Source organism: Carettochelys insculpta, chromosome 17 (genome assembly GCF_033958435.1).
Source record: "Carettochelys insculpta isolate YL-2023 chromosome 17, ASM3395843v1, whole genome shotgun sequence".
Lineage (NCBI taxonomy): Eukaryota > Metazoa > Chordata > Testudines > Carettochelyidae > Carettochelys > Carettochelys insculpta.
In genome coordinates, this window is record NC_134153.1 from 10476824 (window position 1) to 10499579 (window position 22756).

The 22756-nt window shown below is 41.0% G+C and overlaps 1 protein-coding gene across 1 annotated transcript in view; it reads right to left on the reverse strand.

The window, feature by feature from the left end:
* Positions 1 to 22756, reverse strand: part of CDH4 (cadherin 4) — a 769032-nt gene that overhangs the window by 298123 nt on the left and 448153 nt on the right. The window contains exon 3 of the mRNA XM_075011421.1: positions 7449 to 7672. Within this exon, the coding sequence (XP_074867522.1) occupies positions 7449 to 7672 (224 nt within the window). The remainder of the gene's footprint in view (positions 1 to 7448; positions 7673 to 22756) is intronic.

Here is a 22756-nt window from a genome sequence, read left to right on the forward strand (position 1 = left end):
TTGTGTTGAAAGCGTGCTGGGGGAGAATCAAAAATCTGTTTTTTCTCTGTTGTATTCCTACAGGAAATATATCATGGCCACTTATCAGCCATATTTGGAAATAGTTGCAAGCTCGACGGTGAAGTTAATCAAAGATAGCTTCATGTCACGTGCAATGAGCAACAGAGCTTAAATTGCTATTCATGAATGATTTGTGTCAAAAGTGCCCTAAAAACTGGCATTTCAGCAGCAAGATGTTCCAGTGTGCATAGTGGTTTAGTATGGGCATTAAATTAATGTGTTTGCAGAGAAGCCACTAATTGACAATGGGATGTGATTCTGGCAGTGTATTTCCACTTTAAAGATAATGAACAGTGTTCAGATACAGAGAAGATCCCCCTCTGTTCCCAAAACTATGTTAATAATTTCTGGTATAAACAGGAATAGGGGGAACCAGTCCAGCCTGGCTATTTCAAGCGCCAAATCAAGCTGTCTGATCATTGCTATTTACAAAAGCAAACAGTGAAATCTTCATTTTTGTGACCTTTATCAAATCTGGCTACACACAGTCAAGAATGTTATGTTTGGTTAGGAACTCATTAAACAAAATTACCTCTCCGTTTACAGAAACCATACAATTACAGTATAAAACATTTTTAATTAAATCAGCCAGTTAAGCAAAAATTCATTACTTTTTTTTTTTTTCAGTTAACGGTGTGGCTGCATAGAACAGATCACATTAGAGTCAATTAGTAAGAAAAATTGTCAGATTTGGCAAGCCACAAAGACTTCCAAAACACATCGGCTGACAGGAAAAAGTTTGAGTGCAGTTCTAACAGGGCCACCTCCCCCAAAGGAGATGCTAAATGAACGTATGTTATTATGCATGCCAAGTCTGCCACTGGAATGAGGAAACTGGTGTTTATGGGGTCAAACAGGGCAACCAGCTGTTTGCATGTGTTATTTGTGCATGAGAGCCAGTGTGTGCTCCGCATGTAGGCTTCTCCACACACAACAAACATGTGTCCAGGTTGCACAAAGGGCTGGTTGGGTAGGCTTTTGATGATCTCATTGCTACACCATTTCTGTCTGCCTTCCCCCTAGGTGGGCTCCATCTGCTCCAAGACTGGGACAGGAACTACAGCCTGATGTGATGCCTACCTTCCTGCCTGCTGGTAGGAGCTGGACCCAGCTGAGCAGGGGCTGGTGCAGATTGATGACCTAACACTTCCCCCCACTTGCAGTGATCAGACACTACTAGGTCCCCTCAAAATTGGACACATCATAGCCCTAGTTGGGACAAATTTCATTACCTTGTTGCCCTCTGAGTTAGCCCATATCCCCCCACACATGGGCAGGGCTGGACTAACATTCTGACTGCATCTACACTAGGAAGTTCTTCTGAAAGATTTTTCAAAAGAAGGGGGCTCTTTCAAAAGATCCCATAGAGTGTTTACACATAAAATGCATTCTTTTGAATGTAAATTGAAAGAATGCAGTGTGCCCTTCAAAATTGCATTTCCTTTCCTGGATCAGGAAGAGCGTCCCCTTTTGTAAACTTCTATTGAAAGAAAATGTGTGGATGTGCTGCAGGCCCTTTTTTTCCAAAAGAGAAGTCCTCATGGTGCTTAATTTTTCAATCCCTGGACCATTCTTCCAAAAGACAGAGGTCTTTGTGGATGCTCTCTTTCAAAAGAGCAGATCACTCTTTTGATCAACCTTGTTTGTATGTGGATATTCTCTTTCGAAAGAAGTTCTTTTGGAAGATATCTTCCAGAAGGCCTTCTTTTGACAAAATCTGTAGTGTACACGTACCCTCTGTGGGCCCAGTGCCAAACATATTTGTGGGCTCCATGTAGTCATTAATCAGCCTCTTCCAAGTGTGGGCCTGGTGTGGCAATGTCAGTAGGGCCTTAGTATACCCAGAATTGTATCTCAGAGGCATTTTTCATTCTGATCATACATCTCTGCATGACTATATGTACTGCCATATATAGCTTCTTCAGCCCCAGTTGTTCTCACTGAGCTATCCACCCATGTGGGTTTACCAGTGTGCACAGTGAGCAGAAATTACATTGTGATCAGGGAAACACCCCACTGACTCATCTCCTTCCTCATCCAGACATGTCTCCAGGACCTCACTATTTCATCACTGTATCTGGTCCTGCTCTCAGCTTAGGAAAGTTCCCCAGCCAGCAGACAGCTGACCAGTTCTGACAAATCCCTCCCCCATCATGAACAAGCCACTTGCAAACACCATTTCCCCAAAGTGACCATTTAGCCCTTGGGAACTTGGCTATACAAGGAAGGCACTTCTGAATTCAGACTTCAAGAGATTCAAAGAAGTGGGTGGAGAGCACTGGTGTGAGAGACAACAATAAGGATCTTCGTTCATTTTGTATGCACTAGAAGAGGAGATGTACGAGACTAGGAAGTGAATGAAAATAGAATTATCCATATACTTTAGAAAGATTTCAGGGTCTGCATGTATGAAACACGGAGTATTCTGAAGAATTACAACTTTAGCTCTGATGCTCTTTACAAGCCCATAGTTTTTTCATCTCTTGCATTTGGTTAATTGAATATGCATTTGACAGAAAAAAAAACCATAGTACATGTTTTTAGAAAAGCCAACAATGCATAGCTAATTCCAGATAAGGAAAGCCAGCAAACTGATGTTATTTTCTTCTAGAATATTATCCCACTCAAGTTTATCTTTTCATAAATGCTGACGTGAGCCATAAAGGCCTAATATTAGTTCCATAAACAACAATTGCTTGTTGGCAAACTATACCCACAGGTCCCATTGACACTTTCAATTGTTACAGCCAGTCAGATGAGAACAGTGTGAAAAATTTTATCTTAAGTATTGTATTTACTGTTGTGCTAGAATATCGCTCAGTTTCCTCTGGGGTAATTCAGCACTCCAGTGGGAAATATGTGACCTCATTTGCATTTTCTAATTGAATTGCTATCAGGTTTCCTGCAAGACTGAACCAAAAAAAAAAAAAAAAATTGTACAGTTACTAACACCACTTGTACTCACCAGAAAAAAAGTTTACCTTTGAGAGAGAGAGAGAGAGAGAGAGAGAGAGAGAGAGAGAACTTCTTTAGAGCTCAAAAAATGACTTGGTTTTTATATTTACTCTCTTTGCTATCAATGCTATCACAATCTAATGAATCTTAGATTCTGTAGATAAAATCCTTGTATTTCTGGTCAACATTGAAAATTGTCAGCTAGGCCTACCATAAATAGCTTTTACCTCACGTTTATGCAGTATTCTCTATAGATCCTTCAAGAAGGAGACTATGTAATCTCTAAGGCAATTAGCAAATTTTAAGGGTGTTAAAAGGAAATGGAGGCATAGTATAAGCATTTCTCAATTTTTAAAAACACCAGCTTTCTCCATGAGTAATCATACTATTGGTAATGAGTTACATGGATAATAACAAAATCTCTGATTCTCCACCAAACACTTGCCAGTAGACTGCTGCAACAGCACAGTATGCTTCTGAATTCAATGGCAGCTTCACAGGAGAGTAGCCATCTGCCTGTACGTTGTCCATTGTGAAGGCACCTTGGATTCTGTGATCTTTCTGTCTAAGCTCCATTTATGGCCCCTAGTGTCACAGTATTTGACAACAGGGATGAAGATAACTTGAATTGCTTACAGGCCCTGTCCTACCACAACCAAGTGAGGGATCAGGGCAGGGCAGCACCTGTAAGAAATTTAAGGGTGGGGTGGCTCAAGGCAGAGGATGGGGTGTATAGGGTGGCAGAGGGATGGGGTATGGGGGTGCAGGAGTCATGGAAGGGAGTTGGGGACATAGAGGGTGCAGGAATGAGGGCTGGGGTATATGAGGGGCTCTAGGCAGGAGTCTGGGCTGTGGTTCGGGTGTGGGGGCACTCAGAAGGGGGCTGGAGTTATTTGGGGAGCACAGGAGTCAGGGCAGGGGGCTGGGATATGGGTGTGTGTAAGGTGGACCGTGGGATGGGAGGGTCAAGGCTGGGCAGTCCCCACTGGTGACCCTGCCCTGCATTGCTCCCTGTTCCCAGCCAAATGGGAGCTCTGGGGGCAGTGTTATCAGGCCTTGGATCCTGTTTGTCAGTGCCCCCGTCCCGGAGCTTTCGTGCTGGCTGTGGGAGTCCAGGGATCTCCTTTAAGGGGAGGGGCCTTGTGTAGAAGGGCAGGCTAGGGGCTAGTCTCCTCCCATCAGTGGCACCCAGACCATGCCATGTGGGGCCCTGGCGATGATTTAAAGGGCCTGGAGTCCTGTGCCCTTTCAAAGTGCCAGACCCCTGGACAACTGCCCCCTTTGCTTGCTGGTGACCCTGGGAATTTTAATTCACTGATAATTCTGAGTAAAATTTTGTTTTCCCCTTCATGAATATCCTGGTGGCTGTGGGGAAGGGGAACAGAGAGACATGACATTTCTCTTTTGCCCAGCAGATCTCTGCAAGAATCAGCCATAGATGGCCTGCAATCCCCAAGAGCATGAAGTAGTACAGGACAGTGCTAACCAGTCCCATAGGGAATGTCTGTGTCAGGGATAAATGCCAGCAAACTCTGACAGCAGGGATGGGTAAAAGACTTAAGACCAACAATTTTTAATTATCCAGGAGTGACTAATTACAAAGACACTCACAGATTTACAAAGTCAAATGGATGATTCTGACTGTCAACACTAGTGTTTCACAAAAATTGGTCCATTGATCAGTGTCGCACGTAAGATTTCCCTGACACAATTTAGGAAGTCAGACATCCACTCCTCAGTTGCAAAGAAACTCATGAAACACTGGTCTGCACCACAGCAAAGACCTCACATAATTGTTGTCTGGAAACGTATTTGAAGTCTTGCAGGCTAGTCAGAGAAGTCCCTACAACAGATTTTTGTAACTCCTTTTTTGCTTGAGTTGTATTACAACTTATAAATATATATTTTAAATCTTTTCTTGTAACAGCCATTAAATGCTATATATTAAGGTTGTGGCCTGAAACTGGATATTGTTAGTTTTTAGCACCCCACTGTTATCTTAGAAAATAATCTTCTGAGCTTTTTCTGTTCTTTGGTAAACAAAGTCTTACCTTACTTGCAAAAAGCATAAGGTTTTAAATAAAATACAAGCCACATGCCTACATGTGGACCCACAATAAAACTGTCTGTGACCTTGCCATTAGACTTGTTTTCTTCAATTTTTCAGCCTCAAACTATACACTAATAAGGCTTTTAGAAAGGAAAGACATGAATTTTAAAAAGTGGTGGCATATTCTATCTTGAACCAGAGTTCAATATACATTAACATTAGAGGAATTTCCAATCAAATATTTTACTAAAGCAGAAATGTGCAGTCTTGGGTTTTCCTTCTGCTGCAATGAAAGAAAGTGTAGCTTAGAAGCTGCTTTACTTTGTTCCCTAGTAGTTAATCACTGTTAGAAAGAAATGGGCTGTCTTTTGCAGATCTTTGTGATGAACCATTTTTTTTCATTCACTAGCAACTCTTTTTCCCAATTGCTTTTACCTCAAATATAAAATGAAATATTTAAAAGAAGTAGCCAATTAAAATATGTAAGAAAACATATAACAAAATTTGTTCAACTCCAAAATGAAACACTTTGGTTTGATGTCAAGAGTTTTATATGTTTCTGTCTGGGTTCTGTAACAAAAAATTAAAGGAAATTTTTGAAAGAAAAAGTAATTTTGAATGAAAACATTTTAAATGTGTCATTAGGAAAAATGTCAAAATGAAACATTTTGATTTCTTTGGATTATTTTATTTTCAGCTATCACAGAGGTAGCCATGTTAGTCTGTATCTTCAAGAACAACAAGAAGTCCTGTGGCACCTTATAGACTAACAGATATTTTCAGCTGAAACACTTTAGTGATATCAACCCAACTTCATGATGAATAGTCTCAGACAGGTAGCCATGTTAGTCTGTATCTTCACAAAACAAAAAAAGCAGTCCTGTAGCATCTTAAAGACTAACAATATTATTTACTAGGTGATGAGCTTTTGTGGGGCAGACCCACTTCTTCGGATACTCTCCAGATATGAATAAGTGGGTCTGTCCCATGAAAGCTCATCTCCTACTTCATGAAACACTATTAGGTATATCTGCATTCTTCTCTGAAAATTTTTTCCCAGCTGGATTCTTTTGTTACTAGGTGCTAAATACAGCTGCTATAATGTGCAGAGCTTAGGTCTTGTCCAAAAAGAGCAATGCTACAAAAGATGGAGGAGGTGGCATATGCACATAGGTGACACATGCACCCTGGGCACTCATATGAGCTCTGTACTGCTTCTGAGGAGAGTGGGGGGCAGTCCCAACCCTCCCCCAGACTGGTGCAGCTCAAGTACAGCACTGGAAGCTTGCACTGCCCTCAGACAACAGCCCTGCTGGAAGGGGTGGGGTCAAGAATAGAAGAGGAAGGGCCAAGGGCAATCAGCCCTCGCAGTCACCCTTACTGCAGTGCTAGGTCCCTCCCTAACCCCCTGACAGCCATGGGTAGCTGGAGCAGTGCTGCCACGGTGTTTCAAAGAGGCCTGGATCTCTGGCTGCTACTGCTGCCACTGACAAAGTAAAAATGGTGGCAACTTGAGGTCCGGGCCCCTTTGAAATGCTGGGCCCTGGGCAATTCCCTTCTTTGACCTCCCCTATATTAAACTGGTGCGCCTATGTCTGATGGGAGCTGAGGGGATGAAAAAAATTTAGAGACGTGATTTTATAGTCTTCAGCATCGTGCTTATGAAATATTTTTAAAACAGATTTTAAATTAAGGTCCTATAGACTAACATAATGAATTCAGAAACTGATAGGGCTTGACAAATGCCTGTTAAATGGCTTCATTGCCACTTGAAGTCTCTTTCACAGGTTCTGGGAATAGGTGTTGCAAGCTTTTCCACTTTTAACTTAAGATCCTTTCTAGCAGCGCCAGTTGGGCAGGGGGTCTTATTGCTATTCATTCAGTTGAAGTCTCCTGTTTCCAGTGGAGGGACAAAATTAACTGTGAACAGCAAAGGCGTTTTAGTACGAAAATATGTATAGTCCAGAAAGCTTCACTATATGTGCATATCAGAAATTGGAGATCACTTAAGACTACATAAGTATGAACTGAAGAGCTTATTCTTCTCTGTAGTAACATTAAGCAAAAAAGCACTTGTCAGAAGGAGACTAGGCAGATAAAGAAATGTTCACAAGATTTTGGCCATGGCTTGTGTCACTTGCTCTTTGGAAACATACCTTTTAAATCCAGTCTTATAAAACATTTAGTTCACATTTAAATTGTGTGCAACTTCTATAGGAAATATAACAAGAAATAAGTCTAGGTATATTTAATCATGCCTTAGTGCATGGAGATGGAATAGATGACCTCTTGAGGTTCCTTTCTATAATTACATTTCTGTAATTCAATGAAACACTGCACTGGGCAATTTTAATCAAGAAAACACTGCATTAAAGGCTTTTACCTTGTGTCCACTGTGCTGTGATTTCTCCCCAACCAATAATCTGACCATGGTTTCCCATCTCTCTAGGGCCTCGAGGTCCGATGCAGTTACCATAAACATCGTCTGCTTTGAGGGGATTTGCATCTGATGGGCAGCATATATGGTCCCATCTGTCCTCACTTTGAAGTCCAAGTTGTTGGTTTCATATCGAATTCCATTGTTCCCAGAACAGCCACTAAATTTCACTAGAACACGAGACAAGAGACAAAGACCATGCCTTGAGATTGGCATCCGATTAAAAAAAAAATATGATCAAGCACAAGTTACAGACACTTAATTTTCAACTGCATGCTCTATATGTCCAATAACCATCAAGGAAATGACTTAACTGTTTCTTTGACCTTTCAGGAATGCTCTTGTACTTTATCTCATCCTCAGGGAAGACGCTTTGGGACCTTTTTAAAGAATTTGATACAGTTTCATTCAATCTATAACACAGCTGTTACCCATTTCTACAAGTGGATTTCTCTCTTGTCACTGTTATCTTTTACGTTCAAGTAGAGTCTATCACCCCACAGTGGGTATTCTTTAGACAAAATGGGGTTTTTTCCCTCAATAAACCTTCAACAAGTTAACTACAAGACAGATATATGTATATACTTAACTTCAATTTAAATACCTGTAACAATGCCAGTATCACAATGATAAAAATACTTTTACACAAAGAAAAAATTAAAATAGATCCTTCTGCTGAAGTCAGACACACAGAAAGAATTGTAATCTCTTGCTTGTCTGATTGTTCAGCATATTGCAGTCAAAGGCAAAAGTTGGACTGCTGAAACCTGCTACAAATTGCACGGTAAAGACTAAATATCAGATCAAAGTTCTCTTACTTACAAATCTTTGTGAATTTTAAGTAAAACTAATTTAAAGATGAGATTGAGGAGCACTATTTATATATGCTATGTTGAATATCACAAATGTTAGGTTAAAAACAAATCATACATATTAATTAAGCAACACAATCAACAGATTAGATGAGAGTTGAACTATACATTTGACTACTACAGCAAGCCACCGAGAAAAAAAAAACAGACACCCTCTCAAAAGAAACATACTAGAGCAGTTAAAGTGATGGGAAATGGATGTACAGCTATTTGTCTTAGGTACTTAGATGGCTCCCATCACTGTAATATCTGGGCCCCTAACAATCTTTTAAGAATTTATCCTCCTACTACCTCCAAGAGGTAGGGCATTGTTATTATCGTGGACTTTTACACAGAAGGCAGAGACTGAGAGACACTTAAGATATGTCTGCATCACAAAGAAAAAACTATGCTTCAGGGATGCAGGCTCTGGGGCTGTTTCATTGTTGTGCAGACTTCTGCACTCTGGTTGCAGCTGGACTCATGGGCCAACTGCAGGTTTTTCTTTGCCATGCAGACATATCCTTAGAGTCTTGTCTAGACAGGGACAGTCAGGAAAATTAATCCAAATTAACGGTATGACTTGAAAGTGGATTAGCTCAGCAGCATTAGTGCCCTGTGTGGATAGTTTCACTTAGAATTTAATTGACTTTAATTCACGATAGCTTAATTCATTTTGGTAGTGAATTAAACTAAACCAAATTGAGGACACTTTAATTCTGAACATGAGGATTCAAACAGGTATTTAAGAAATCCACTTCAGATTCACACTTTTAGTTAACTGAGTGTCCCTGTGTAGACAAACTCTATGTGACCTTCCCAAAGACACATGCCCAGCTTCTAGTAGAGCAATGCACTGAATCTAGGTCTTCTGGATCCTTGACTAGCATTTCAATTACTGGACCATCCTTTTGCTGCACTATGCAAAGTGCATCTCTAAACGAGTTTAGTATCAAGATCATTTCAGAACTGTGCAGTTTACATAGTGTTCCAGATTATATATTTATTTAACCCATTTTCGTACATTTTTAAAATCTAGATGCTGTTCGAACTGTCAGCTAATGCTGCCATAAATTACGAGGCACCAACTGCAAGTGTCATATTTTGCTGATAAAAACACTGGATAAAGTTACCTAGCATTTAAAAAAATCTGGGTATCAAAGCAATTATAGTGGGAGGATTTCATTTCAAGCAATTGCACTGTCACATTTTACATGATTTAATTACTGTTTATTCCAAAACCCAGGAGAAGAAAGCGCCTCACTGTTTTGTTTTATAAAGTGTGTTATTCCACAACTTCACCTTTTATTGTTGCTTGGTTTGGAGTAAATAGCTTCTAAGCCTGTCTCATCTGGAATATTTCAATTTAAACCCCTCTCCAGCTGTCTGTGCCTCCCACCCCAATCACACCAAAATATTTTTGCATAGCAGAAATAAATGGTAATCTCCTTCATTGCTGTAAGTACAGACAAAAAATAATTACTTAGTTTGTTATGGAAAGAGAATATTACATTAGTGTTACCTTTGTTTTGGTTATTATGGGTACATAACTTCAAATAGCTCTCTGTTGAGGTGTGGAAAGTGAAAAATAATTCCTGCCTTTAAGAGTTACAGTCTGTATCAATCATAGACACCGAGGGAGACTAACACAGGAACCAAACATAGGAATATCCTGCTCTCTTGACTCATGTCAACAAAATTAAACCACCTCAGCGGCAGCAGTAGATATGTTGGCAAGAGATGCTCTCCCGCCGACGTAGCTCTGTTTACACTACCACTTATGTGGAAGAAATTTATGTCACTCGCGGGTAGATTTTTTTTTTCCCACAGCCTTGAGTGACATCATTTTTGCCAACATAAGTGATAGTGCAGATATGCCTCAAATGTTTATTCAGACAAGACCCTTTGTATATATAGAGAGAGCTGCATTACTGCTCTTTATCTATTTTCATTTCGCTTCCACCAAGCTCTCTATGTATGTTATAAAAGAAATCTGGGAGCATTTTTAGACCGATTTATATACTGATATATTGCAGAGAAAAAAGGAGAGAGAGAAAGAAACAAAGCAAGCTACAGTGGTTGCTTTTTAAAAACACTTAGTTCGATTTCACTTAAATAAAAAGAGCACAATATACAATGTGAAAACCCACTTCTTATATGTACAAATTGATTCAATATTCAAAATATTTAAACATCTGTTTAAGGCACAGTGCACTGCTCCAATATGCTGCTCTAGTGTCATATGTCACTGTGCCAACTTTTATGCTCCATTATCTGAAAATGGCTACCTCTTAGAAAAAGTCCCTCTGCGATTCACTAATTGCTTCCATTAGTTTAAAACAAACTTGACTAGACAGAGAGAATCCAGAGAGAAATTAAGACTAATTTTTTTATACAAGCAGACTCTCTGCTCCTCTTTGTTCCTCTCAGATAACAGGTAGAGAAATACCTGGTGATTTATTAAACAAAAGGAACTCTTCCCCACATGAGATCTTAGAGAGGCAAAAAGACAGAAGACTTCAAGCACAATACATGGACCTCAGCCCAGCCAAGTAGCCAGAGTAATAATGAAATACATTAGACCAAGTTCTTCCTTAGTATAAGTTTATTAACTTCAAAGGAGACCCCTAGAGGTGCATTTAGCTTATTGTAAGGATGACACTGGTGAGCAGTTACTGACTCCATCAGGATTATGGGAGTACCAGTAGCACCTTAAAAACTAACAATTTTATTTATTAGGAAATGAGCTTTTTCAGGTCTGATAAACAGGATCTTACCCACAAAAGCTCATTACCTTAAATAAAACTGTTTGTCTTTAAGGTGCCATAGAGTTGCTTATATTTTTGTGACGCTACAGACTAATATGGTTACCCCTCAGACTATGGGAGTACTTATTTACCAATGTCATGAGCTGATCTGGGGCCCAAGCTGAAAGATGCCAAGGATGCTGATTTTAATGAGAGGTGTCACTGCTTATCCATTCTTAGCATTTGGCCTCGAGTGACTCAAACACACTAATGCATTTGGTAGCACTTCCATGGCTTGCCTATGGGTCATGCCCTTCAATCTGTACCAATGTAATGAGGTTCTAAATCTGATGACACATGATGATTGTTGTGACAGGTAACACTCTTATGAGCACCACTTTTAACAAAATGATGATAATCCTTCTTGAGGTTTAAATTCTCATAGATTATCTCCCAGAGCCTCTCTCCTCCACATGCCCCATGTGGAGATTCAGACTTTAGCCCTTTGGGAGGGACGGGAGATCCTGTGGCATGCACCACAGTGGCTGAAGCCTCAAGCCTTGGCGCTTTCCACAGGTTTAAAAAAAAATAACCAGACTTTAGCTGAATTCACATCCTGCATCTTGTGCAAAATACCCCTTGTGAGAAGAGTTATAATCTCTTGAGCACCACTATCCTACGAAAATACATGTCATTGCATACGAAGGTATGAAATACTACTCTATATTTGTTACCGAAACATATTGTGAATCTGGGTAATGCCCACAGACCAGCGCCTCACAGGTAACAAATAACAGTGAACAAAAGCCTTACATGTCAAGCCTCACCTACACAAAAGATGTGAACAAAAGATTTGCAATTCACCTGAGAGATGTTATGAATCTTACATCACTGAGTGTCTGCGCTCACACGGGGGGATATTCCTAAAGGCCAGAAGAAGAGTATAAATAATGGAGATAGAAATCACCGCTTCCTCCCTCCTTCTCTACCCACTCTGAAGGCAACAGCATTGTTTGGAAGACAAAAACATTTGAAAGGGGACAGAGGGGGATGTCTGAACTAGAAAAGCTTTCCAATTAACACAGACTTCTGTAGGCGTTTGGGTAAGAGAAGTCTTATTGCTTCAAATCTCAATTTGATCATGGTTAGGAAAAAACTTGCATTTTTATCTTCTATTTCCTTTTGTAACCAATTCTGAACTGGCTGGTGGCTGAACTGGCTTATACCACATATAATCCCTTAAAAATCTCTCTTTCTGTAATTGATACATTTATTTCAATGCTTTACCTCAGCAGTGTGTTTTTGATTGACGTATGGAGACTCACCTCATTTACAAGAGCTGGTGCATATTTGTGCCATTTGAGGATATGGCAAACTAACTAATGAGTTTACTCTAATCAAGAGGGCATTGAGTATTGTAGGGTGCACAATGTTGGGGTGCAAGGCTGGGCTGGGGAATCTGCAGGTGTCTCCCTGTATGCGGGGAGAGAAAGCCTGCCTTCACATGTTAATGGCCACGTGAGAGCAAAACCTGAAGGGGCTGCCTAATATAAGCAGAGCAGTGAGAAGGGTACATTGAGTAAGAGAGGTGAAAAGCCCAGATTGTACCTTGGGGCATGTCACAACTGTAGATTACAAAAACAGCTTCAGTAAATTATGGAAAGCATGAACAATATTGCTAGGGAAAAAAAGCCTCTATTGGATTGTTTTATCCACTATTTAGATCACAATTGCTGTTTCATCTCTCCTGTGGACTCTCAGGTACCTTTCCAAAAGAGTAGAGAGAGATTCAGCCAGACAAGTCAAATTTTATTGAGAGCTGTGCCACTAAATCCAGGTAGAGCCATTCTGAAAATTTATTTCACAACAATTAAAACCAAATGTCTTTAGTGGAAGAGCACATCACACAGATGCCTTAAGACGGAAAGGAAGGTATTAACGTTTTATGGTCACTCAGGAGATGAGCTTGCATGAGAGATGGAAAAGATTATCCCAGGGTTTTGGAGTTCACCTTAGACGGAGTTTGTCATATTCGGCCAGGGTTAACGTAGTTTCAGGGACTTTTACAATCGATTTTGAGTATTTTGTGCATGTGGGAGGGATACTATGTAACTCAGAGGAACCGAGACCACGGAGAGGTAACATGATACCTGCTCTACAGCCCTAGCTAAAGGGGATAATTGGCCTTTAGCTGATGCAGCAGTGGCTCACAGCTTTATCCCCTAAAGTTTCAGGTTCAATCCCAGCTACCAATGACCTGGGTCCATTGGTGTTACTACTATCTATTAAAATTTTATAAATTATACTGTATTAAAGTTAAGCACTGCTTTGACTGCTTTCCTGAATCAGGACCTGTGTATACACAGTAGGAAATAATATCATATTTCAAATAAAAAAATACTGCATGCACCTGAAGAAATGCATTTTACATAATGTGCCTATGGAACACTGCTTCATGTATGGTGCATTTCATGAGACAAGCAGTGAATGCTATAATGCATTGTTCCAGATGCAATGCTCCATTCACAGTGTATATTACATATGAATGCTGCAGAGCTCCACAGAAACCACATTGATCCCTAGAACTTGCAGAGTATGTAGGCAGACAGTTTTCAGTAGAACAGCAATCCTCAGCCACCAATAAAATGCTGTGGGGGGAATTTCAGAGTAGATCCTTGCGGATATTTCCTCCTCTGCATGCCCAGTTTTCAGAGGTTTACAGCAGAAGGAGAAGATCTCATTTGTAGGATGTTTCAATGAGCCGGGAAAAAAGCTTCACTTGATCACTGATAACTAAAAGCTGGGGACTACAATGTAAATGTTTAGGTGTCCTTTGGCATAGCTGACATTGTTGATCCAGTCACCCTATCCACAGAAGGGCACAAAAATGCAAACATATTTGCATGCGGCATAGCAGAACTGTGAACACATTACTCTGAAGTCTTATCATCTTTACATATACACACCCTCCTCACCTCACAAAAAGAATGTTCCTACAGAGTTTTACAGAATTTTTACAGCATTCATCTGGGGGGACTGGAGCACATTATTCTGTTTTTATAAATACAACACTAATCAATTTTCTTCAATTCCTCCCTCCTCCTCTTGCTTTAATTGATATAAAATTAAAATTTAAAATTCATACGATGCTCAACAATATTGATTTTTTTCTTTAGATAGCTGTACTTTTATGATGCAAACCTTGAATTAGAAAAGACAAACAAAAAACCACTGTCTGTATTTGCCAAGCTCAGATCTCTGTGGATTTGAATCTATCTGTGACCAGTTTGAAGTCTAAGGAACACTGCATGAATTTAACATTCAAATGCAGTGGTATCTGTAATTAGGATTTCAGATAAACAGCAGAGCCCCACATCTATCATTTTTACAGGATGGATTTTTTTTTAAAATATACTGTGGATAAATGTTCAGTGATGCTTATCGAAAGCTTATGCTGAAAACACCAGCAAATGCTGGATGAAAAGAAAACTGGTAAGGCATCCTCATTAGCAAGCTTTTAGGCTTAACCCTTTACCCTCATCATTTTTAATTGCTTGCTCTGTTAAAGGAAGTAACATGACAAATCTGATATGGCAAAAGAGGTACTTAATGCCAGGCTGCAAACTTGTAGCAGTCTATAGCAGACTGCCTGGCATCTAAGGAAGAAAAAAGTTATAACTGTCTTCAACCAGGAAGTGGTGTAAAAAATGCAACAAGTTTATAAATTGTCATTTTTTATAAGCTATTTTGCTTGTTAGGCTAACTGGACAGGCTCAAATGAGCACACAATGAACATGCAAGATTTTCTGTCTACTCACTGAACTTGTTGAACACCAAATGGACTTAGCGGGAAGGTCTGCTTGAATTTAATTTAGCCATGCACACCATTCACCAAAGAATCAGATTTAAGTCTTATTCTCCTACGTTCAATACAGGATACGTTTTTTGTCATATAATCCTATTTAATTAACACACTTTTTTATAATCCAGAGAGGGCCACACATCAAGCAGCTCCTCTGCTCCTTTGCCAGTTGAACGGTGTCCTGACCGTATCCTGCAGTTCTGGGCACTGCCCACTAGGGAGCACTATCTTCCACCATAGTGCTCAGTAAAGGCAACAGCAGCACTGTGTACAGTCAAGCCCTTTGGTACAATTGCATTTGCTCTGATCCTACTGACAGAGACCAAAAACTACAAGATCTCTACCAAATAGTCATAAACCTCAATTACCCCCCAGGAGAAGTAAAAAAAACAAAAACAAAACAAAACACAGGGCCAGACGGATACCCAGAAACCAGCTACTTCAAGATAGGCCCATAACAACGAACAACAGAACACTACTGGTCATTACCTACAGCTCCCAACTCAAACCACTGCAATGCATCATTAAAGTCCTACAACCCATCCTTAATCAGGGTGCCACACTCCAGAACTCCCTAGGAGTTCGTCCTGTTTTCTCCTAGAGACAATCCCCTCAACCTTATGAGGGTTCTCACCAGCAGCCACAGACTATACCACAATAATACCAGTCCAGGAACTTTTCCTTGCAACAAGCCCCGTTGCCAGCTTTGTACACATATCTATTCTGGGGATACCATCACTGGACCTAACCAGGTTATTCACAGAATCATGGGCACATTCTTATGTTCCTCTACTAACATCATATATGCCATCATGTGCCAACAATGCCCACATACTTTGTATACAGGACAAACAGTAAACACGCTTCCACAAAGAATGAATGGATACGAAACAGACATCAAAAAGCTCTTAACTCACAAGCCTGTCAGCCAGCACTTTAATGGAGTGGGCCATTTTGTTAATGACCTTAAAGTCTGTGTTTTACTGAAAAGGAACTTTAAGAATCACCTGCAAAGAGAGAGTGAGGAGCTCTCTTTTATATTCAAATTTGACACATTAACACATGGTTTGAACTGGGATGCCAATTACCTGTGTCATTATATGGACTCTTTTACATACTTCGTTTTATCTGACTCTTGACTTCCCTCCACTCCTACTGCCCCTCTGCTCTTCTGATTTGCCCACTTTGATTACAATTTTTCTGATCTGTCAACCTTGATATTTTTGGTTCTCAGTGTCTTCAATATTGAGTCTGTTCTGGTATGGCTATGGTCTGGAGAAGTGGGTCCATCCCATGAAAGCTCACCACCTAATCAATTATTTTGTTAGTCTTTAAAGTGCTACTGGGATGCTTTTTTATTTCCTACCAACACTAACCCACAAAAGTATACTCGGCATTAGGAATCAAACTCTGGCCCATGAGCTGCCCCACTCACTCACTTTCCCTGACAGTGACAATGGAAAAGCCCAATAATTGTATTTGCCCCCTTTTCAGAAGATAGGAGAGAGAAAAATTGTAGGTGGGAGGAGTTAAGCAAAGGCACATTGAACAACCATGACGCTTCAGCTTAGCTTGCTGTTGAACTGCTCCTTACTGCTGTCCAGGGGCCCAGTATAAGGCTTCTTGTGCCAGGGCTGTAAGGGGTAATCAGGGTCACAGAGGGTAACTGTGGGCATTTCCACAACACTCACGGTAATTTTGTGGTTTGGACAGAAAGTCCCGGCCTGCAACTTTCTACACAGGCTACTGCTCCTGAAAATGCATGCATCATGGATTTCCCCTCAAAAGTTTGGGAAGCCCGTTTCTGCAAAGACGGTCACTATGTCATCCACATTTCACAGAATTGCAATCCTATGCAGCAAAACATGATTGATTGACCTGTACACTTGCAGAAGTCTTGTCCCAACATTAGACTCTCCCACTCCAAACTGATTTGCAACTGAACAGTAGCTGTCAGGATCACCAGCTTCTACAAAGCAATCACCACAGACTTCTCTTCCAAGACAGCAACTCCCATTAGGGCATCCTTGCACCACAGGTCGGGGGCCAACTCAGCACACAGTTCCAGGTAAGCTGCTTTATGCATCCTAAAGTTCTGTAGCTACTGGTCTGTATCTCACATCTGCATGACGATGCAATCCCACCAGTCAGTGCTGGTACCCCTAGCCCAAAAACAATGGTTTACACTGCACAAGTGCTCTGTGACAGCCAACTGAATGCAAAGTTGTTGCTGTCCTTGTCACTCACACTGCTGTCCTCCTCCAAGTCATCCTCCTTAGATGCTAACTGCAGTAGCAGCTCTGCTGCAACATGTGACGTCCTCAGCACATTGAACACAGCATAGGAGAGAAATCTGGGATCCATGATTTCTGACAGAGGGTGGTGGAGTGTAGAGGAAATGTTGGCATTTTTAAATGGCGCTCAAGTAAGTTGGAAGCATGGGAGGGCGTTCAGGCTAAAAGGTGACTGACAGGATATTTTCCAAATTCCCAGAATGCTTTGTGCCACGTTCTGCATTCCCACAGTGCCTAGTGACTGAAGAAGACATCACACACTCTTGGATGCCTACCCACATTGCGTGGTTATTCAGTCAACAGAGGAACCAAAAATGTGTCCACAACATCTCGACAGAGGGTGGCAGTGTAAATGTGATTTGGTGACTTTCTTTTTGTTCACTTCTGCATGTTGACAATACTTTTGTTGCTGAACCATTGCAATGTAGACACACTCTAAGGCTTTGTAAATCAGAAAAGTTGTCACCATGCATGAAAAAAAAATTAATTTCACTTTATATGTATTAGTTGGCAGTTTATTGCTCCAGACAGCAAATGTCTTCTAAACAAAGATCTGAGGCCATTCAAGAAAACAGGCAATCTAGCTAGCAAGTGTTCTTGAGTGTTTGGTAAGGAAGTACAGTGGGGTTGCAACATCTGCAAGGGTTCCATGTTGAGAACGCTCCTGAATGTTGAATTTTGCAAATGATGAATATAATTCACCTGACACCCAAGAGAAGCAGCAGCCATCAACACTCCTGCCCAGAGCCCCGGGGAGGTAGCGGTTGCTGGCGCTCCTGCCCAGAGCTCCAGCAAGGCAGTGGCTCCCGGCGCTCCTCCCTAGGGCCCCGGGGAAACAGCAGCTGCTGGTGCTCCAGGCTTGAAGCCCTGTGGCAGCCGCTCGCAAATAACTGAATTATTAAATTCATGCATGTTGGGACCTTATGGTATATTGTATTTATGAGTAGAGTTCTTACCATCCCGCAGTGTTCATTTATCAGTAATTATTCCCATCTTCAACATGGCAAGCTCAGGTCAAGGGAATTCCCAAAGGGCAGTTGTGAGTCCATGGCAAAGTTAGGAACAGAATCCTGAGATTCTGACTCCCAGTGTCCTGTACAAACCAGTAGATCACAAAGCCTCATTAATCCATTTGTGATTATACCGAACATTGGAGATGAAAGTTTGGATCGAAAACCTGCTAAGTGACTTCTCCCTGCCTGTCACAAAGCAAGACCAACAGATTTTTTTGCTTACTGATCTGAAAAGCACATTTCTTACTTAGCATAGGAAAAGGGAAATGGATAAGCATAAAATGTGTTGTTTCACCCATCCTATTAAGAATTTTGGTGTTTGGACCATCTCACAATTGCCTCAGTAGGATGGAGAGCTGTGCACCTAAATATGAGAAGTTTAGTTCTACAGTGCCCTTCTGGGATTGTTTGGTATGAATTACAAAGAGCTAATGGTGTCAGGGAAAAGAGATTTTTGGATTGAGATTTTATTTCCTGTTAGCCTGAGAGAATGCATTTAGCTCCATGCAATTTTTATTATCTCTAAAAGGTACTTTATGCAGGTGGGACAGTTTTCTTTACAGCATTCAGCGGTCTAACTCACAATAGTAGTTTTTTGAAACAAAATACAAATACTCAGCAGTGCCATTCCACTGACAGCAGATACAACATTAAAACAAAACCAAAAAACCTCTTTCTCCATGGAGTGTTTGTAATGAGTCTTATCTAATACCATAACTGGATTTATATCTCACTTAGACAGTGAGCCACTCAAAGACCTTCTTTCTTTGTAGAATAAAAAAAATGCATAAACAGAAAAAAAATGATAGCAGTAAAACCTGATAAAATAAGAATTTTCCTCCCAAAATATCAACCTGATGTTACACATTATATTTTCAAGCATGTCGCCACAAATACATTGCACCAATAAATTCTTGGCATCTTTATTTAATATTTATAGCACTGTAAGAAAACTAAAGTTTATTGGTGAAAGGAAAAAACAGCAATTCAAACAACTTTGTTGCTATGTGTGTGTAATGATCATATCCCTTGTACTCAGGTTTGACAGCTTGCATTTTAAGAAAGCATTCTCATACACCACATAAAATGTGTGAGTGGGCATGCACAAACATGCGCCTTTGAGTTTGGTTTGTTAAGTAAATTTCCTGAGTTTAAAAAGCCACAAATAAAATATCAGAGTGTAGGGAAGAAGAGAAGGTGATAGCTGTAATCACTCTCCTTTTGAAATTGGACTTCCATCTGAAATGTATAATTCTGATTAGAAAACCCCACTATTTTCCCATCTAAATAGACTCTTCATGTCCACCAAAAATCCAAAAACCTGTGAAGGTTTACCAAGCACCAGTCACCATCTCAACATACCACTAACCTAGCATCTAAGGAGACAGATGAGAATTCTAGATGCTTATCACAGGGGTTAGTCTAAAATGGCTCCATATTTACAGGGAGAACTTGGTTAATTCCCAATGATGTGCTATTAAAAGGCCAAACCCAAAACCCATTGCAGTAACCGATATGGATCAAATCTGGGTCTTCTTTTTTAACCTCCTCCTTTTTCTTCCTGAGATTTGTTTTAAATTAAATATTTCTGTTACATGTTAGAAAAAAAAAACTATGCCAAACACTTTTCACTTGGAGGTTCAGCAGTACCCAAAAGCTGTCCCTACCAGATAGGCCTATATGAAAAAACAGTCAAGATTGAAATGGTCAAGTTCTTCCACAAACAATTATTTTTTTGAGCCACAGCAGGAAAACAAAGGACTTAGTTATTCAGATCAATCAATCTATTCATGGACCCTAAGGATGGTTGCTTTATGACAGAATAGGCCAATATACAGCTCACAGGCCAGACTAGACCCAACAAAACTTTAAATCCTTCCCACAGCCAGCCTCTAGTGACTGTGGAGGTGGGAGAGCTTCAAGCACTGTCCCTGTCCCCTGCAAAATCTCTCAACTCCCATTGGCCAGTTTCAGGTGCTGCCCCCACCCCTAGCAAAATCTTTCAGCTCCTGTTCATCAGAAACCGGCCAATGGGAGCTGAGAGAATTTGTTGGGGGCAAGGGCAGTGCAGCATAATTTCTCAGCTCCCATTGGCTAATCTCCAGCCAATAGCAGCTGGGACATTTTGCTGGGGTTGGGGGCAGTGTGTGAAGCCTCCCTCCACTGTGCAAAAAAGCCACATAGAAATGCTAGGAACTAGGGCTGCTGGCAGACAGGGAACCCTGCTTGAGAGTGCTGCTGGCCAGGAGCTGCTGAGGTAAGTGCCTCCTGGCTAGAGTTTGCTTCTGACACCTCACCCCAATTCCCTCCCAGGTCCTGCACTGGTTCTCTCTCCTCACCCCACTCCCAGCCAGAAATCTCTTCTGTATTCATACCTCCTCCCAGTTCCTGCACCCCAACCCATTCGCCAATTTCCAGATCCTGCTCACCTGCCTTGCATTCTCACCTATGCCAGTTTCCACTTATTCTAACAGATATAAAGGGGTTTAGTGAAAAAAACATATTTCACTTAAGTTTTGGAACTGGAGGGGAATAAAGGCCCCCTGGAGAAAATGACTATAGTTCACAATAGAAAAGATGAATCACAAGAGCAGCAGCCAGACAGCCTCTAACTAATTTTCAGCAAGCCAGGAATTGGTCCAGTTAAACCAGGCTCCTTGCTGTACATTAACATGCTGTTTGTTTGTTTGTTTGTTTTTTTCCACAGCTCAAGTATCAGCTATAGACCCCAAAGGCTTTTCTGCTTAGGATCAATCAATCTACCCCACTGCAGTGTAAAACATACGCTGTCAGCTCTGGGCTAACTCAGGTTAAAAAAAAAAAAACAGGAGAAGAATTTCTATATAAAAATTGACATGTTCTCACAGTTGGTATAGGGATGCTTTCAACAGCATCACTTACTTTTATGGGATTAGCACTGAGCAAAGACAATACTTCCTAAGGTCTGCACTCACCCGCTGGTATTTAGGATTCATTTAGACCTGTGCGTCAGTTCCAGTGTGTGTTACGCTGAAACACAGTGGGATAAAAAGCTTTACACAGACGACATCAGAAAAATAGTCTTAATTCAAGGGGTCACTAACACATTGTTCTAGGAAACTGGTCGGGGGCAAGAGGTAATGTTGTAAAGGTGATGGACCAATACAGGGTTCTGTCACCCCCAGCCTTGAAACTTCAGGGTGCCTCAATGCTGTACTGCTAAGGCTCAGACCCTTGACACCAGCAGCCACCCTACAAGCACAAAGGTCCATCAGCCTAGTTATTCCTTGCAGCATGACCCCAACAAACTGAGTCTTCCCGAATCCATTTGCCCCAAGTTCTCAACTACAAGCACTCAGACTTTCCCTCTCTGTTTGGTCATCCCCACAGGAGGGAAACTTACCATGTTCTCAGTTCACTTGTGGGGACACACTGCACAGAGTTTGCACACCACAGTACTGCTCCAAGTTCAAAAAATGTTTACTTAATAGAAAAATCACAGATGAAATAATAAGGACAACTTACCCCCAAATAAACACATGCACAGCTTCAGGCTTCACACTTCTAAGATGAGACAAATTCCCTTTCCTAACAGGCAATGCCAAAGGCCCTGAACAGCTTCCCAGCATACCCTCTTGCCTCCCATCATAGAGCATCCAGTGTTTCATGTACAGTGCCCCTCTGAGAGGGCAGCCCTCAGTTTCTGGATGTCCTTCTCTTCAAAACCACTTTCCTTTTAAGGTTTACAGTTTTTGTTGTGTTTTGTTTTTTGCTTTCTATCTGACTGTGGTGTTTTATAGCACAGGAAATTTTCTCTTCTTAGTTTTCCATGACTGGGACTTTGTTTTCACTTTGGACTCCTTTCAGTGTTTTCCCACTAACTGGAAGGTTCACCATGGTTTTCTCCTGGCTGGACAATGGATGGTACAAGTCAGTTTCATATCAATATGTGGCTTGGGAGGAGCACCATCCTGCTGTCAATTGTATTTGAAATTGTAGTATGGGTCACAAACTTTTCTATATACATAGATTCATAACCATTTTTGTATATGTATGTCTGAGTGATAGTAAAGTTCAAAACACTGCAAGCTTCACAAGACTTTACTTGGCATGTTTGTGAACACCAGATTCAGCTGCATTCAGTTGCCGACTCTTTGGGATTCACACCCTGCCCTCCCCTTGTGGTGCCTGGACCCAGATGGTCACACACATGCTTGACATTTTCAATGGAGCAGCTCAGAACGGGTCTCTCATATTATTGACACCATTGTCTATCATGCTGACCAATATTGTATCAGTGTTTCCTTGAACTTCCCCGTCTTTCTGTTTGTAACCATCTGCTGTCTCTTGTCTCACGTCACTTAGGGGCGTGAATAAGCCACACTCCTGAATGACATAATAACCTAAATGCTAGTGTGGACAAGGCTATATCTGTGGGACAGCTTCGCCTGCCAACACAGCTGCTGACATTCTTTAGGAGTGGATTAATTAAGTTGACAGGAGACCTT